Source organism: Salminus brasiliensis, chromosome 21 (assembly GCF_030463535.1).
Source record: "Salminus brasiliensis chromosome 21, fSalBra1.hap2, whole genome shotgun sequence".
NCBI lineage: Eukaryota > Metazoa > Chordata > Actinopteri > Characiformes > Bryconidae > Salminus > Salminus brasiliensis.
In genome coordinates, this window is record NC_132898.1 from 8872984 (window position 1) to 8891030 (window position 18047).

An 18047-nucleotide genomic window follows, 5' to 3' on the forward strand; every position below is an offset into this window, starting at 1 on the left:
GTATTACAGCTCAGACTTTTCCAGTTGTTGTATGGTAGACTTCTTATCAATTTTGTTAATTGGCAGTTTGGTACTGCCAATGAACCCACAGGTTCATAGCTACCATTAGCACTAGCAATGCTCCCTACACTAGGAGGGCAAGGACTACCGATACATCTGAAGTCAGCCACCGTCTTGTTTCAAACTGCTGTTGATGTGGCGTTGCCCGTCAGTAGACATGCTCTGAGAAAAACCCTGGGTCTCCAGCATCACTGCACCAACTAACAGATGCATGTGCCAGTCATCATCGTTTGAGTGATGAGGGGAGAGAGAGCTATTTATCCAGTCAGAGGATAAAGAAGAATGGCTTGGGATTCAAACTTGCAACCTCATAGTTGTGCATAGTGGCAGAGCAACAGGCCACTGAGCCACTCAGAGCCCTTGTTTGGGGGGATTTGCCTACAAAAGCCTTCTAGTTCTGTAAAGTTCTTACGCCATCTTGCATGATCTGCTTTTTTTAGATGTCTGCCCACAGATATTTAACAATATTTAGGTCAGAAAACTGAGGAAATGCTTTGCAACACTATATGGGCAAAGTATTGGGACACCTACACATTACACCTACAGGAGCTTTTATAACATCCCATTCTAAACCCATATGCATTAATATGGAGTTGGCCCAACCTTTGCAGCTCACACAGCAGGCTTGACGCTCTGCAGTTATTGAGACAGCAGAGCGGTGGGGAGTTTTGTGCACTATGATCATCAGCACTCTGCGAGCCCGCTCTGTAACTTTACATTCTGTCACTTGATGGCATGAGTTGTTGTGATTCCTAAACGCCTTCATTTCAATAATACCACTCACACTTGATTGTGGAAGATCTAGGAGGGAAAAACTGTCACCAACTGACTGTTGTTTCAGTGGTGGCATCCGGCATACAGAACCACGCTGGAATTCAGTGAGCTGAATTTACAACCACCCATTCTTTCACTAATGTGTGGAAAGGCAGACTGCATGGCTAGTTGCTTTATATACCTGTGGCAGTGGTTTCAATGACTGATTAAATGATGGTTAAGAAATGGTTACCAGTATTTATGTTGACATAGTGTATCTTATAGTTTTTGCTAGGCAGCTAAATGGATGAAGTAGTTAATGGCTGCTGACTGTTGGAACAAGGTTTGAGGAGTCTGAATATTTATAAAGCTTTGAAAATTGCATCACTTTGTCTTTCCTAATAATGGCCGTGAACAAGCCATAACCCTTACAAGGTAAGGTCTGAAACCTTAGTAAAGCTTATGTAAGAGTTCAAATCACTTTGGGTGCAACGTTTGCAACTAGTGTTTTTTTATGTGCACTAATTCTGTTTAAAAGGTTGAAAAGATTTTTTTGTCTTTACTTTTTGGGGATTATCTTTTGAATGTCAGATGATTGTGTGCATGCCACTGTATCAGAAACAGCAATAAACTCCCTCAGATGTGTCTCACATTGACAAATGTTTTATATGCTGTTTAGATAGATAAAAAAATGCTTTAAAATGGTGGTCAAAAATATTGTGCAAATCTTTACATTTCTTTCATTTTTCCCACAGTTTTATTTATCTGTGAATTAATCCTTTATCCAGTTTTACTGTCACTTTAACATCTTTCCTTCAATGGAAATATGCCTTGAGGCTTCACTGTGTTATTATGATAGATACAGACCTAAATGTGAACTGTCTGTGGGGAATCTCAAAGATTCGTTTTTACCAGTCCAAAAGAAATGCCCTTAGCCCATTTTGAGACAAAGGCAGTTACCAAAATTGATCCAGTTCTGCATTTCGGGCACTATTGAGTATTCTGGCCGTTTTTCTCTCAGTGTTCGAATCATAGCATGGAATTTCAGAGTGATTTTGAGGGCATGACAGTTTCCTACAATCTATTCGTGCTTTCTGGTGAACATCATAGATGACTACATCCGCAGAATGAGAACCAAACTACAATGTGAATCTCTTGTTACAGACAGAGCAGCCTTAACAAAACCTAGCAGACTCTTTTGACTCTATTAAAGAGCTAAAACACAGACTTTTTAAAAGTGGGGTCTGTAGGGGTTCCTTAGTTAAGGCAGTGGCTCTAATAAGAGTCAAAAGATTCAAAGAATTAGGGGGCTATCCTCATTACTCTAAAAGTGATATTGTCAGGCGCCTGTTAACCGGTGTGGCTGGGGACCTGGCACTTTCCTTCGATTGTGTTGGCCGCCCATTCGAAAAGACACGGTGGCTGGTTTCACATGTATTGGAGAAAACGTATTAAGTTCTAGTGTCTGGAGCATTGCTAGTGTTAGGGGGAGCTACGGATGGTGGGTTAACTAGCAGGGACAAATGTGACAAAGAAAAAAAAAATTAAAATCTTGAATTAAACCTTGAACTATTTGAATGCTTAACTTGTTATTTGCCTGGTTAATCGGCTCTTCTCATTTGTTTTGTAGATTAAAAAAAATGATCTATATAGCATTAAAAATAGTTTCACTTTCGTGACCTATCCACAAAAGAATCCCTTTTCTGTCCTGTTACTTTTTCAATCTGATTTTTGAAAATGGTACACTTATGCTACTAGTAAACACAGTAGAAATGGCAAGGTTTTACAGGAGGAACCGTTTTTCAGAACCCTTTTTGTCCTATGATGCATGTTTCTGTTGTGTTTATGTTTTGGAAGCTTTCTGGACCATTTCCACCCCTGGTGGTGAGTAAGGACGTGTAACAGATGACGAGAAAGCGAATTCAGTTATTGATTGATGTGTTTTTGCTGCTTTTTAGTAAACCACATAGTTCACCCCCATATATCACAGCACTAATGAGGGAGTTCGGATCCATTTCGGTCACAGCCAGTGTTTGTGATTCATCAGAACGGCTGATTCATCGCACTGCTCTGTGGACACATCTGTGACTGGTCAGCGTGCTTCCAGCACTCTGTGGAAGATTTGTGGCTTATTGGTTTAGCAACTCGCTTTATACCCACGCATGCTTGATTCTGATGCAGCAGGTGTGCTTCTGCGGCGAGGGCATTAATTGCTGCTTTTCACAGTTAGCTCTTTGCAGAGACAGACAAGGTGATTTTTTTCCACTGCCATTCTTACTGGTGTATTTGTATATGTTAAATATTGCACAGAACAGTAAGTAAAGGAATAGCAAGATTACTTCATATTTAGATGTTGTTTTTCCAAGTGCAAATCTCACTGCTGTTAAAGAAGGTGTGGCAGATGCTGAAGAATAGACCTGGCGGTTCAGTGAAGTGGAGATTTTCCTGGCCTTGTGTTCACAGGTATACAGGTGAGGAAAGTATGTCACAGCGTTTCTGGTATGTGGAGTAAGTCCTTGGTAGGGATGACCTCAGGGCAATGGCTTACTGTCTCCTGTCAGGATCTGTCAGCAAAGCCTGTGCCAGCATGAGCTCTGCTGCCTGCTACACTATATTGAGAAGACTCACTACAGGCTTGTGTTTCCTTTATCGCATGACTGTTTAACAACCCAAAAAACTATTTAGCAGTTGGCATATTTATATATATATATATATATATATATATATATATATATATATATATATATATATATATCTGTCATGCAGCAGAACTTGACGTTGACCTTTGGCAGTGGCATATATTTTTTGCGTTGAGTTCTATTGAAAGCTATGAGTTTTTTTCTTCTCTTGTGAAGTTGATATTTTAGAGATACAATGGTTTTGTGTGACAGTGATGGTACATATATAAAATAGTTTTTAGTTGCTTGGGTACTCTACATGGGGTAGAAATGCTATGGAAGAAATCAAACTGATACTGCAAGAAATCACATTCAGTTCTTGTAGTTTGTATGGAGTTTGCACTGGAACCCAGTATTCCTGGGTCATCTTGCTTGCCAGCTTTTTTTTTTTTTTTATTTATATTGGATCATTGTCCTATTGTGGAAGCCATCCTCTTTTCAACTTCAGACCTCAGGCCTCAGGCACATGAAAAAATGTGAGACTTAGGGTACCCAAATGTATTAAAATTAGAACTGCACAATTTATTGCTTTAGCATCACCATTGCCATAGAATGTGCATTGATACAATGTTCTTGCAGCTTGATACAAAAGAAAAATGTTTTTATTTTTTTAAGATATATCAACCAGAGGCAGATTTTGTCTGTCCATTTGCATTTTTATAGTTTATAGTTTAGTAGAAGTCAACAAAGGATCAAACATGTTGCACTATTAATTCTAAAGTCAGTTGAAATCTTTTGAAAATGCATTTAATAAATACAATTGTTTGTTAATGCCTATATATATATATATATATATATATATATATATATATATATATATATATATATATATATATATGAGAGGGTGAGAGGGTGTGTGCAGACACCTTTTTAACAGTTTCAGCTTGTAAATGCACTAAACTATGAGTGTCAAAATGGGTTCCTTCCGGGCCACAGCACAGCGGAGATTAGCATTTTCCACCTGCGTTCACGCCAAAAACGCCTTGCTAATTAGTTTAATCAGGTGTGTCAAATGCGGAGGAACACTAATGTCTGCAGTGTTTTGACCTGCCAGGAATGGTATGTGAACACTGATGCACTGGTGTGCATGGTGTGCTTCCGGTAACTTGCATTAACTGTTTACTTAAAGGGACTGTACCCAGTTTATACAGAGCAAGTGGACCAACATAGACCCACACGTAAAAATTAACATATTTCCAGGTATTTAGTGTTTTGTCAAACACTAAACACTTGCATTGACTGATAACTGCGACCCGAACTAAACCAAACCGTGGCCCAGAAACCGAGCACTGAACCAAATATAACTGATGACTGATGCCTTACTGATGACTGTGCCCCTGGTAGTTACTGAATAGTAAGCTTAACTGTTAATAAGTGATAGATTGTGAAGCCCTACTATCAACATTCAACCTGTAAAGGGACCCTTTATTACTTTATTCATGGATTACTCCATGAGCTGTAGGTTGTAACTGTCAGTATTGAGAAAAAGAGAGAGAAGGGTGGTCTCCCTGGAGCCCATGCTGAGGACCCCCCAGAGAATCCAAAATCCTCCTTGGAGGCATGCCATGCTTTCACGCTCCAGAACACTGTTATAATGTGTGCCAGAGGAGAGGAGAGGCTAGCCCAGGTGATGCTGCGGCCTGTCAACGTAGTCCTCAGTCACACTGTGTGAGCAGAACTGACTCTGAGTGGAAATGACATCTCCCCGTCTCTCTCGTTCGCTCCCATTCTCTTACTTTCAGTGCTTCTCTCTCTCTCTCTCTGTCTCACTGGCCACCACTCCTTCTGCTTCTCCTTACAGGCCTGTCTTTCGTAAAACATGTCCCTCCAATGCTGACTCTCTCTACTTTCCCCAGGTTATATATGATGTAACAGGCGTCATTAGTGCGCTGACATTGAGGGGACTAGTTGTCTGCCTGCATTTTAGTCCCATCAAACAGGAAGGCGCATGAACCGTGAACAGTTCATTTACATTGGGACTCTCAGAGGAAAGCTGTCTGACGTTCAACAAGACCACACAGTATGGCCTCGCGTTTCGACCTGTCCGTGCTCCAGCTGCAAAATTTAGCCAAATAGTTAAAAAGGTGTTTAACGATACAGTAAAAATCCCCTACCCAGACCTAGTGTATTCAGAGGCAGTGATGGCTCATTAGTTAGAGCACTGGGTTGTGGCTTTTAATACCCAGGCCCAAGCAATCTCTTTTGGGCCCTTGAGTGAGGCCTGACCCCGGCTTTCTAATTTAAATAGGACACAAAACACAGTATTATTATTATTAATATTTATTATGCACATCAAAATCATGAAATAAACAATATATCGCCCAACTCTAGGGATAAATATCCTATGAATAGGCTAAACAGAAACATGCAGCTGTTTAATGTTGTTAGTTAATGCTGTGGCCTACACCATAAGCTAGCTACTTTAGCAAGGAAAACCCATATAGAGTAGCTTACTAAGAGAGCACAATTAGAATCAGCCAATTTTTGCTCCAAACAAGCAAACACCAATGGGCCAATTTGTCTTCCCGTCTCGTTCTCCTGTTTTATCTGACCTCCCCAAAACATACATGTTAGTTAAATTGCCCCTAGGTGTGAGTGTGGTGTGAATGGTACCATTTCATGAACTGGCACCCTGTGGGGGTATTTTGTGCAGGCTCAAGACCTACCACCACCCTGACCAGAAAGAAATGATTCGGAATCAGAATCGGCCATTAACTAAATCATACTCTTTTGAAGCTTTGCACATCCATATCCTCCTCAGTCCCAAGATATTACCAAGTTCCTCAATATCTGGTTTGAATGGGATGTTTACCAATTTGCCAGCATTCTGCCAGTCCATTGTGTAAAGCTTGCCCTGCAAACTTTGCAACAGTACCTTCGAAAGAGTGGACTTGTGGGCAGACCATTGATAGGTCAATTACCTCACCACCTACGCTTCTATCAAATGTCCTCAGACAGCATGCCGCATTCAGTCCTGTAGAGACAGAACGGGTGATTATCGGGCAAGCTCTGCTGTTTACAGTGGGCCTGCAGTGGATGCTTGAATAGTGAACTGGACAGCCACTGCTGAGGTAAATGCTGTCCCTCAGTACAGCTGTGATCAGCTGGGTCTCAGCATGGTCAGCTTTTGTGGAGCCAAAGTCAAAAATGGACAAGAGAAGTGGGTGTCCAGGTCAGTCAATAGCTCCGGCTGGCCACAGAAGGAGAGGTGAGCGCGTCTGTTTTCAAAACGGCTGCTTCGGGGCCTCCCCCTCGGCCCGGGCTCTAAGTCCAACGAGCAATCTGGCGCTAAACCTTCAGCTTCATTGACTGCCTTTATGTCTCTCTGCACTTCCATCACCTTCTCCCTATGACAGCGTCTTCTCTCCACTTCTCTCTCTCTCTCTCTCTCTCTCTCTCTCTCTCGTTCGCTCCTCCTTCCAGTCTGTTCTTTGCTTCTGATCTTTCTTTCCCCCTCTAATTCTACCCCCCCTCCTTCATAGACAGCACCATCAAACACAGCTTGGGCGATAAAAATTGTTCACATCTGTTTCCATAGCAACTGAATCTCTGGCAACTCCTCCCTCCCTTTCTCTCTCTCTCTCTTTTCCTGTTCTGTCAACATTACAAAGCTGAACTACAGAGAGAGAACGACTCATGACAAGAAAAAAAAACAGATCACATACACACACAAAAAGGTAAAAAACGTAAGTTCGGGGGCCGGTTTTCACACATCCCCATCTTTTATTGTACTGGTATGACTGACATGTCTGGTGAAGCAACATTTATCAAATCAGGCTTCCTAACTTTTTAATACATTAATAATCACCTAATTTGGAAGATTTAAGGTGCTGCATTGATATTAGTGAAGAATTAGGGAAGAAATGTGTTGCTTTTCTTAGAATGTTCATTTGTTTTGGGTTAGTTGGGTATTTAGTGCATAAAAGAATCATCGTAAAATCTTTATAGAATATATATGTATTACATATATATAAGGAAAAGTAATAGTGACTTACCTATAGTGACTATATCACCGACACGCTCCTCAGTTCCTTTTCAGAGTCTTTTGTTTTTCCTCTTTACTGGAAACCAGTACCAGTCATTTAGGTGCAACTTATGCAAACCCATGCAAACTCGTCACTCTATGGCAAAATTTGCTGTCATACCAGTACGATGAGAGACGAGGAGATGTGTGGAAATCGGCCCCTGACCTTTGTTCTTTTTGTGTGTGTAGTTTTAAGTGTGTCTCTGTTGTTCAGCTTCCAAGAGTACTTTGGCGAAGTGTTTAGCGCCAAGTGCCAAGTGGTTTCCACACTGACTTTTGTATGTAGTATGTAATCTGAGGTATCTTTTGGATCTTAGTCTATACAAACTAGCTAAGGGTATTTTCTGAGTAAACAACGAAGCACTTTTGTTAGTCATTCTGGATAAGAGCATCTGCTAAATGCCTTAAATGTAAATTGTAAATGAATACAGGGTGGGGTGTCGGGGTCACTTGTATCAGTAGCTCAGAATTTTAAAAATAGCAGCTGCACTGGGCTCTCTGATAGTTGGTGGATCTGTAGCCAAGCAAACTAAGGAAAGTCTAGCTTAGCGAGTGGGTTATAGATCCAAAACCAGAGGAAAAAAACTTTCAGCTTTCTGTCCTTTCAGCAGCAGCCGCTTGATCGGAGTCCTTCTCATTTACACATTTTTAACTGTGCTTTCAGTCAGACAGACTTGAATTTGTTCTGTGGTGAGGAGATTGTTATCCTGCAAAGCTAAGACAATATGCTATGATGCTCTTTTATCAAACTTGAGTTTACTTGAGTCACCTGAGTGCTAAATTTAGAGGAAAAAGACCAAACTGCAAAATTAAACTTTATATAAACTTTTCTGAAGATCGGTTTTGTGACTGAAGATAGATTAAGATTCCCAGATAACTCTAATGATTTCCTTCATGTAATGAAGCCTGAAATTCTCAGGGTTTGTTTGGCAGCAACTTTCACCATGAACTGCATATGGCATTCATCACATAGGTTATGTGCGACTAGTGTCATCTAGTTTTCACTGCAGCAGTGTGAGGGACATTTTGACTCTGTGTTTGGGGACAAGGCTGTTATGGGTAATGGGCTGTGACAGGAAATGAATGGCTGCAAATGTCTGTCTCTCTCTCTCTCTCTCTCTGCGGGTGACAACAGCCCTCGTTAATTTGGCAATTAATCTAAAGCCATTAAAGATCTTTAGAGACAGGGTCTAGTTAGAATCTGTGTATGAGTGGGCCGAAAATTGCCGTGCGTGTTTGCATGTTACTCAGCACACCTGCATGTCTGTCACGACAGTCGAGTCATAAATGTTCAGTGGTGTGATTTATAGGCCATTTCTGTTGGGATGCAGTAAAGATTTAAGGAAAGGACTGTGTTTCGCCATCAGCGCTTAATATGAAAACGGCAGTCATTCGGCATATCTGTGCCCAGCCAAAAAGAAGCTCAGAGTGTACTTTTTGGGTGTAGTCAACCCATCGATCATAAATAGTTCATGACATGCTGATAACACCACAAATGCAGATGGAGAATAAGCCATTGATCCGAGAGTTGTCTCATCCACCGGTGAAAGCCCTCCAACTACTTCTGAAGATACGTTACTATTGAGTCGTTCAGTGCATTACTGCACCCAAAGGAAGCGACTACACAATGGCGGCTTTACGACCTTGTAATTTTAGCACCTTAGAAACTGATGAAAAATTGATTTAGTATCATTGCGGACAGCTCAGCTATATCAGACTACTTGTGGAAAATTAGACCTGCCACAGGTTACTCATGTCTCTTGTCTCTAAGGGATTAAATCGATTCTTGTCGATCTGCCGCAAATGCAAGAAACCTATTGTGTTTCCCTTCAGTGGGCCTAAAACAAGGCCTTGTTGTACACTACTGAAAGCCAGAAACCATAAGGGTTAAATCTGCAACGGAGCTTTTCCCCCACTGGGAGCTCTTTCCCTTCTGATCCAGGCTGGAGTGGGTCATGTTTCTTCCCTTGTCCCGTGTGGCGTCCATCCCTGGCCTTTGCCACATAATGTTGATGTGATTTGTGTCATGAAGGAAGAGGTAGAGGCTTGTGATTGGATTAGACCGGCTCGGAAAGGTCTTGGATGTTCAATTAAACTGACTGACATCCCTTAGAGGAGAGTGGGGTAAATTAAAGGAGATGTCTATGAAGGCCTTCGCCAGCCTTCGCCAGCCTTTGTCAGGCTGACCCCTCGTTTAGTCAAATGAGAAGATGCTTGTGTGTGTTTAAGTTAGAAGAGGTGTATACAGTATATTGAAATTACCATCTGCTCTGTAGCCTAAGGAACCTGGATCATTTTCTGAAATGATTGCACACTGTTTTAAAGAAAATGCTTGAGTGGACTGTTCATTTCATTTCATATTTTTAGTTTTTGATTTTAAAGGATAAAAAAAGGATAAAGGTGCACGTATTCGTTGAAAGTGCTTCCTCAGTAAAGGAGGGAATGAGTGAATCACAGTTGCTGAAATGTCTTTAGAAAAGCGTTTTAAACATTTTCCTTTGCATTCATTGCCTTTCGGGATACAGTATGACTAAGATGATCTCTTTTTTGTAGGATAAAGAATAGTTACCATGACGACAGAAACAGGCCCTGAAGCGGAGGTGAAGAACGCAGCCGAGGAACCACCCCAGCACAAGGGGGCAGCAGGCAGCATGCCTGAATCAGCTGCTGATGGCAATATGGCCAAACAGGTGATGTCTTACATATTAGTATTCTGGCTTATCCACTTGGTCTTAAGCAAGCATCAGACAGAAAACAGTGTTTCGTTTGGAGAGTTGTGGCTTTCTCCTTGTTTTGCTCCATATACTTTGCACACTTGTAAAGCTTGGCCTAATAGTGGACTCATGAAAATTGACATATCAATGCAGGAGAGACCTTCAGATCCTTGGATTTTATCCTGGGGTTGTTTGTGAATTATTCGCTGCACTTCTAAAGGGAATTACTCACACTTTAATAATGGTTTTGTATGCTATTCCAGCCTTGATAACTGTATTTCTGAGCTCTGTTTTTTTAAGGTAAGGCACACTGCTAAACCCACACCTGATTGCCGTCCTGTTGAGTAAAACATCTAACTAACTCATTACTAGAGGTTCATATACTTTTCAGACAAAGATATTTAGAGTATTATTACTGTATTACTGTAGAGTATTATTATTATTCGATCCAGTTTTTGTGTTTATATCAATTGTGCTGTACTGTTCTGTAAACAATAGTACCAGTAAAATCTCTGTATTTTTAGTGAATGGTTTCTATAATCAGACGTTCTAAACGTATTTAGTTTGGTAGAAACTTTTTAAAAAATAACTTTATAATATGTGTAATGTCTGACTAACCCAGTCTGGTCCAAGTTCCTTTAAAATGCTGCAGTCAAATCACTTTGTGTGTTTCTGTTTCTATATTGCAGTATTGACTTACCCATTCAAATCATTGAATTCAGGTGTTCCAATCAATTCCATGGCCACATGTGTATAATACCAAGCACCTAGGCATGCAGACTGCTTCTACAAACATTTGTGAAAGAATGGGTCACTCTCTAGAGTTCAGTGGTACCTGTGCAAGTCCAGTTGTGAAAATTTTTCTGGAAAAAAGTGGAAGTGATTGGGAACGACAGCAACTCAGCCACGAAGTGGTAGACCACGTAAATATAACAGAGCGGGGTCAGCGGATGCTGAGGCGCATTGTCCGCAGAGGTTGACAACTTTCTGCAGTCAATCGCTACAGACCTCCAAACTTAATGTGGACTTCAGATTAGCTCAAGAACAGAGCTTCATGGAATGGGTTTCCATGGTCGAGCAGCTGCATCATCAAGCGTAATGCAAACGCAGTGGAGATGTGTTCTCTGGAGTGACAAATCACGCTTCTCTGACTGGCAGTCAGATGAACGAGTTTGGATTTGGCAGTTGTCAGGAGATCGGTATTTGTCAAACTGCATTGTGCCATGTGTAAAGTTTGGTGGAGGGGGGATTATGGTGTGGGGTTGTTTTTCATGAGTTGGGTTTGGCTCCTTAGTTCCAGTGAAAGGAACTCTTAATGCTTTAGCATACCAAGAGATTTTGGTCAATTTCATGTTCCACATTTTGTGGGAACAGCGTGGCGATGGCTTCTTCCTGTTCCAACACGACTGTGCACCAGTGCACAAAGCAAGGTCCATAAAGACATGAACTGAGCGACTTTAGTGTGGAAGAACTTGACTGGCCTGCACTGAGTCCTAACCTCAATCTGATAGAACACCTTTGGGATGAATTAGAGCGGAGACTGCAAGCCAGGCCTTCTCGTCTAACACGAATGCCTCACAAATGCGCTTCTGGAAGATCAAAAATTCCCATAAACACTCCTAAACCTTGTGGAAAGCATTTCCAGAAGAGTTGAAGCTGTTATAGCTGATATGTACCCTCAGTTCTAAACACACTGTTCAGTGCTGGTTTAGAACCAAAGAAAGGGGTGTGGTTCTCTGGCTGGTAGAACGGAAGATTTCCACAATAGTTTAGTTTCTAACCAGGCGTAATTCAGGAGTAAAGACGTGGGAATATATCTTCTCTAAATGGATACAGTGGAAAAAATGTTTTTGTTGTTGCACAGCTACATTCAAACTGGAAGGAATGGTTGAAAATAGAAACATTTCATTGAAGGGTGATGTAAATCACCCTTTTTGACATATTGGGCAGTTTTCCAAGACAAGGATTAAACCTAGTCTTGGACTACAGAGCATTCTGAATGATGATGTTTCTGGGCAACCAGCCCACTAACTAACCAATGCTTTTAACTGCTGTTCTGTGTGTTGTTTATTGCTGCTGTTTATAATGAGGCTTTAAGCTAAAAGCAAAGCTAAAGTTGTCCTTGTACCCAAACCTTTCGTTTCCCCTTATATGATGCATCAGTCAACATTCTGCTGTTGAAATGTACACTGCTGCAGTATTTAAGGTGGAATAGAGAGTTAGAAGTAGAAGCCAACTTGAGCTTTTGTTTAAGCTACCAACTGGCAACATCACTGCAGCCAAAATTAAGCTTGTATTGCTCACCGAAGTAATTTGCTCATAAATGGTAACTGCCTGGGGAGGTTTTTGAAAAATGAGAAGCTACTCACTGCAGTAGCTGAGAATCATGTCTGTTAAAGTCATCAAAAGTACTCAATTCATTAGGAAAAGCCTGGATTGGACCACTGGATTGGATCAGAACATGCGTAATGTTTAATAATATGTCATTTTTATATAATATTGTTTGCAGAGAACCAATGTGTAGAACCCCATAACCACACAAATATGTTTTTTTCTATATCTTCCAATTTAGTACTGCCAATTAACCAGTTCACAGCTAGCACTAGTACTAGCAATACTCCAGACACTTGGAGGGTAAGCCATTCCTTATGATGAAGGAAAAGTGCGTCTGGAGAGCACAGCCAGTTGTGCTGTCTCGGACTCCGGTCCTGAATTGCAAAGTGCAATGGCTCAGGATTCAAACTCACTACTCTCAGACCATTAGACTGATGTGAATAATGATTAATGTGATTGATGTGAATTTGTTTAATTCAGTTATTTTTATCTAGACCCTAAAACAATGTTCACATTTCATGTCAAATCATGATCATAAACCTTTTGCAGTAGCGTATATCAGTCTTTTAGGCACAGTAACAAAATCAGCATATTTAAAGAACAAAGTGCGAATTGGAAAATGGGTTAATGTTTGTGTGAAAACAATACAAGAACAGTATATGCTATAGTCCCTTTACCAAGCATTTCCGTCTCATTTCTGTTGCGTTTCTAAGATGCAAGGCTTTTTACAGAGGTGACAGTACTGTATTCCACACATACAGTGTCAGCATTGTGACTGTAGTTATCTTTGTGTTCTTGATTTGCAGGACCAAGATGGCAAACGTCCAGATGATCCAGATGACACGTCAGACAGAACAACTCCAGGCAAAAGCCCCAAGTCCCCGAGCAAACCTTCCAAGCGCTCCAAGACTGTTCCCTTCAAGGTGACTCTCCTGGACAGCTCTGACTATGAAGCTAACATTGAGGTAAGAAATCTCACCCTCATAATCCCTCACCAGCTCATAAATGGCCTAAGCACTGCAATTATTTTTATGTCCTCTATGATGCACCAAAGCACTAAATCTGTCCATTTGAGTCATACATCAGTGAACTCCAGATCAGCTGGCTTTTTTTATTGTACCTGGACTTGTTTCCAGAGCTAATACATTCCTTTTAGATGGGTAGGTAGGTGCAAAGCATTTCAACACAGTTGCTAAAAATGAGCGGCTACCCTGCTGTGAGCGCACCTTGCGGTCAAGGTTCCAATATCCGCACCAGAACCTCAAATTAAGTAAGTCTTCTTTCCCGGAGCTTTCTTTTTTCCTTATGTTTCTGCTCATAAATATTCGTGACACGTAAAGGAACACCCAGGGACTGCCTGTGCAAGTAGGTGTGTGTGTTTAAAACCGGAGATATTTCTAAAGGCCAAATCAGTGGAATATTTTGCATGCTTAAATATGAAATAAAGGCTAGTTTGAGTCGCAGTTCCCAAAGGCAGCTATTACGAATTAATGCCTGTAGCTTTTCTGCTGTTTTTCAACAGAGGTGAGACCCACTAAAGATTGTTTCACAGTTTAATCGCCTGTCAACACCCAAGGTTAAGTAGCAGTAACTTTAGCAGCATATTCATACCACAGAAACAAAGGCACTTGATTGTTGAGATGCAAGAATGTTGCATGTATTACAGTAGAAATTAGAGGAAGTGCTGTTTGCAGCAGTCTGTGTATCAGTCAGTCATTCAGCATTTCTGTCTTTCCCTTTTTTAAGAGGCACATATGAATTGAGTGTTGTGTAGTATGTACTATGTCTGTCTAGATGTCTGTATATCTATCCATAAATTTTTATCCTGGAAAAGCTTTTTAGAAAATCTCCACCAGACTAACCCTATGTGTGTAGATCTTACTGGCCCACTGTTTAAGGAGAACACTTTTCAATTATTTAGATGTAAAGAAAGTCTTTGAAATTTGGAATGTCCAGTATCCATGCAGCCAAGCATGGCCAGCACCTGCACATGTACGGGAATAGTGTGGGATCAATAGTACTCCCTTCCCAAAGCTGGCTCTAAAATGTTGCTTTAATACAAAACAATGGATCTCTAAAGTGACTAACCAGCGAGTCAGTCATCACTTTCTGCCAATAAATCTGTAGGGCCGCTAAAGACGTAGCCATTTCCACTGGTGACTTTAAACCCTGAGATGTGGAAATAATCCACATTAATTAAGTAACTAATTCATAGAAATTAACTAAAAATAATTGCTTTACAGCCTATATTAGGATAACAGGATTTTGTTTGATTGTTGAGTGTAATTTCAGTAAATTTAAATGTTTTATGTATTATTTAATACTTAACAGTTAGTACTTTTAATGATTTTTTAGTGCAGTCATGTCAAATGACAATGTCAGTGCATTTTGGACATTAATCGCATTTTATGCTTGGTCTGGAGCAGATGTAAAATTGTTTTCATACTTTTCAATAAACCAGAGTATTTACGAAAAAAGTGCAAATTCCTTCAGCTCGCATTTCATGGATGAGGCTTATTATTTAGAACACTCTAAGGAAGGTGTAGGTTCATTGGGGATTTTGGATAGTACACAAAATGGCTGTGTGCGTTTTAGATATTGCAACCCCTGGTCACTATCACCACCAATGTAGAAACGTCAGAGTCAGTGTGTTTCTGCAATTCACTCTGAACAACTTCATGAATTATATCTTGTTGATTGAATTCTGCACAAAGTGAAAAATTAGAGTTCCACTTTAACAATGGCTCTGTATAAACCATTTCACACCACACTGCTCTGAATGACTTTGCTTCCAGCCTTAATGACTAAAATATGCTGACATTTAGAACAATCTGGGATTTCTTTTTTATGAATAACTCAGCCAGCTTGCATTGCATTTTTTTCTGTATAATTACTGGAGAATCATTTTAAGGAGTTTCAGAGGCTACAATAATTGCATTTAAGAGGTTTAATAAATTTAAGTAAAATATTGTCATAATTCCAAACATATTACTATCACTATTAAGTTAAATTTATAATTCTAAGCAAAACCGTCCATCCCACGCGCCATTCAGTCCTTTGTTTGGGTCTTTTGTTTTTGTACGTTTCTGATTTATATTGCTTTTTAAATCCCTGCGTCTTTTCTGCTCATCTGGAAGGCATTGGCTGTTATTGGAAGAAGTAATATTTCTGCTGCTGATGTTTCCCTCTGACGTTGTGCTTTGTGCTGTTTTATTAGAGCTGAAAGACACCATAACAAATAGTACTCATTGTTGGCTTTTTGCACAGAGACAATAGCCTTTTTTTCAAATGGGCCTTTGCACAAACCTTCATATAAGAAATATTGAAGCCATCTGATGTAATCAGCAGCCTCATAAAATCCCAGTATAATCTAATAAGAGGCCTGTCTTGTTTAATCAGAGCCTGGCAGACTGCATCTGGGATAATGTTAAATTTAAACTACATTGTAGAGGGAGAGAGATACAGAGCACCATGCATGGTGGACGAAATGACTCCCACTCATCGTGTGTGTGTGTTTGTGTGTGTGTGTCCGAGAGATGGGAAATCTATATTTGCAAGATTTCATAAGATTCGTTCAAAAGAGGAAAATACAGTATTTGGGAATGTTTTTGTTAGCAGGTTTGAACTGGGGGAGGACGGTATGGCAATGTGTTTACTTTATCATGATAAATTACTTTATCGCCATACACTTTTCTGGGTACCGTCAGTACTTCTAGAACACAGAACCACAGAGCTATCATAAATATAAAATATACAGTTTCCACCAATTATAAAGAGTATGTTAACATTTAGTGTATTGTAACTGCATAAACTCTATAGCAGTTGAAATATGTGTATCGGCGATCGGCCGATATGTCTCTTATTTTGTTGATCCTCAGAGACGATCAGATCATATTTGCAAATTACAATTACAGCAGCTCTGCCCAAGGCCCCTCGATCACTTGATGCTGTGCTAATGCAAGAAGCTGCAGAAGCCCATTAGAACCAGAGATGTATTCTATTGTACTTGTCTTATCTGTCTCAAACTCAAATTTGTATAATGTTAACAAACACCACTAACCACACAAAACAGCAAACAGTGCAGCAAACAGTGCAGACAACATTTAACCATGACCAAATCTACAGCAGCAACAGTCTGAAAGCTAAAGGAATCGCTTCCAAGGTTATGAAGTTATGCTATATAAGGGGCCGTTTTTGGTAGTGTTTCCACTTTGAGCTCCACGGTACAGTTCTGCCTGGGAATTCACAGCCTTTTGAACTGGAACATTTTAAATGTGTCTGATTCCAAAATGCTAAGTACATTTCAGGTTGGGAGACAAGGCAAAAACATTGCAGAAGCCCTGTACGAAGATGCATTACCAAGTGTGCCTAGTGTACCAATTCTTATTATAAACTTCTGTTACCAGAGAATGGCCCTACCAGTTTGTGTATACTCCACGGTGGGCATGAGGAGCTTTTCCGCATGCCATCTTTTGTGTTACGCCAGACCCACTTGTGTTTGTTGCCAAAAAGCTCTATCTTGGTCTCATCTGACCAAAGCACACACCCAGTTGAAGTCCCAGTACCGCTTAGTGAACTCCAGATGTTTACATTTATCCTTGTGAGTGAGAAAAGGCTTTTTTCGTGCATGCCTCCCAAACAGCTTGTTGGCATGTAGATAGCGCCTAATGGTTGTAATGGAGACTTTTTTAATGTGACCCCAAGATGCTACTTTTTGATGCAATTCTCTAACATTGAGCTTAGGAGAAGTTTATACTTCTTTTACCATCCTCCTCACTGTGCGTCATGGCAAGATAAACTTGCATCCTCGTCCAGGCTTGTTTACCACTGTTCCAGCTGTTTTAAATTGATGATTTCTCTTTCTGCAGATATGGGCAGGTGTAGACGAATGGCTATTTTCTTGTAGCCATTGCCTTAACACATCTGCCTTACTTGAATGGTGTGTACTCTTGTCTTTCCCATGTTGGACAGTGGATAAGAAAAATAGGCCTCTGTGTCAAGTCATATTTATACTTAATTAATTAATACATAATTATTTCTTAATCAGTTCTTTTTTTATTAACTTGAGTTAAAGGTTAAATTTTTAACACATCTTAACCAGGGGTGCCAATAATTGTGGAGGGCGGTGTATGTGTGTTCTAATGTATTTTACTGGTACTGAAAATGAAAGAACTTGTTTTGCTTGGAATATAAAATAAGTGAAGAATATCTGCCTTTTGCACAGTAGTGTACCAGTAATAGGATTATAACCTATAACCTAGTCTTTCTATTTCAGACTGCACTAGACTATCACATTCTCACCATAATTGCATTTTTATAAGGTTTGCTCTGGTTCGGTGACCCCCTCCCCCCCCTCTTTTCTTTCCTCTCCCTACTAATCACGGTACACAAAGTAATCCCTTTTATTCGTGCTGCGATCCGCTCTATTGTATTAACCGTCACCTGTGCTATTTTGCTTTAGGAGGGGCCTTGGCCTCTTTGTGT

At 40.3% G+C, this 18047-nt stretch overlaps 1 protein-coding gene across 12 annotated transcripts in view; it reads left to right on the plus strand.

The window, feature by feature from the left end:
• The window catches only part of LOC140542987 (band 4.1-like protein 1), a 133311-nt gene that overhangs the window by 59059 nt on the left and 56205 nt on the right, over positions 1-18047 (plus strand). For all 12 annotated transcript variants that reach the window (XM_072665966.1, XM_072665969.1, XM_072665974.1 and 9 more), the window contains exons 2-3: positions 10069-10205; positions 13370-13528. In XM_072665966.1, the coding sequence (XP_072522067.1) occupies positions 10086-10205; positions 13370-13528 (279 nt within the window). In that variant the 5' untranslated portion in view covers positions 10069-10085. The remainder of the gene's footprint in view (positions 1-10068; positions 10206-13369; positions 13529-18047) is intronic.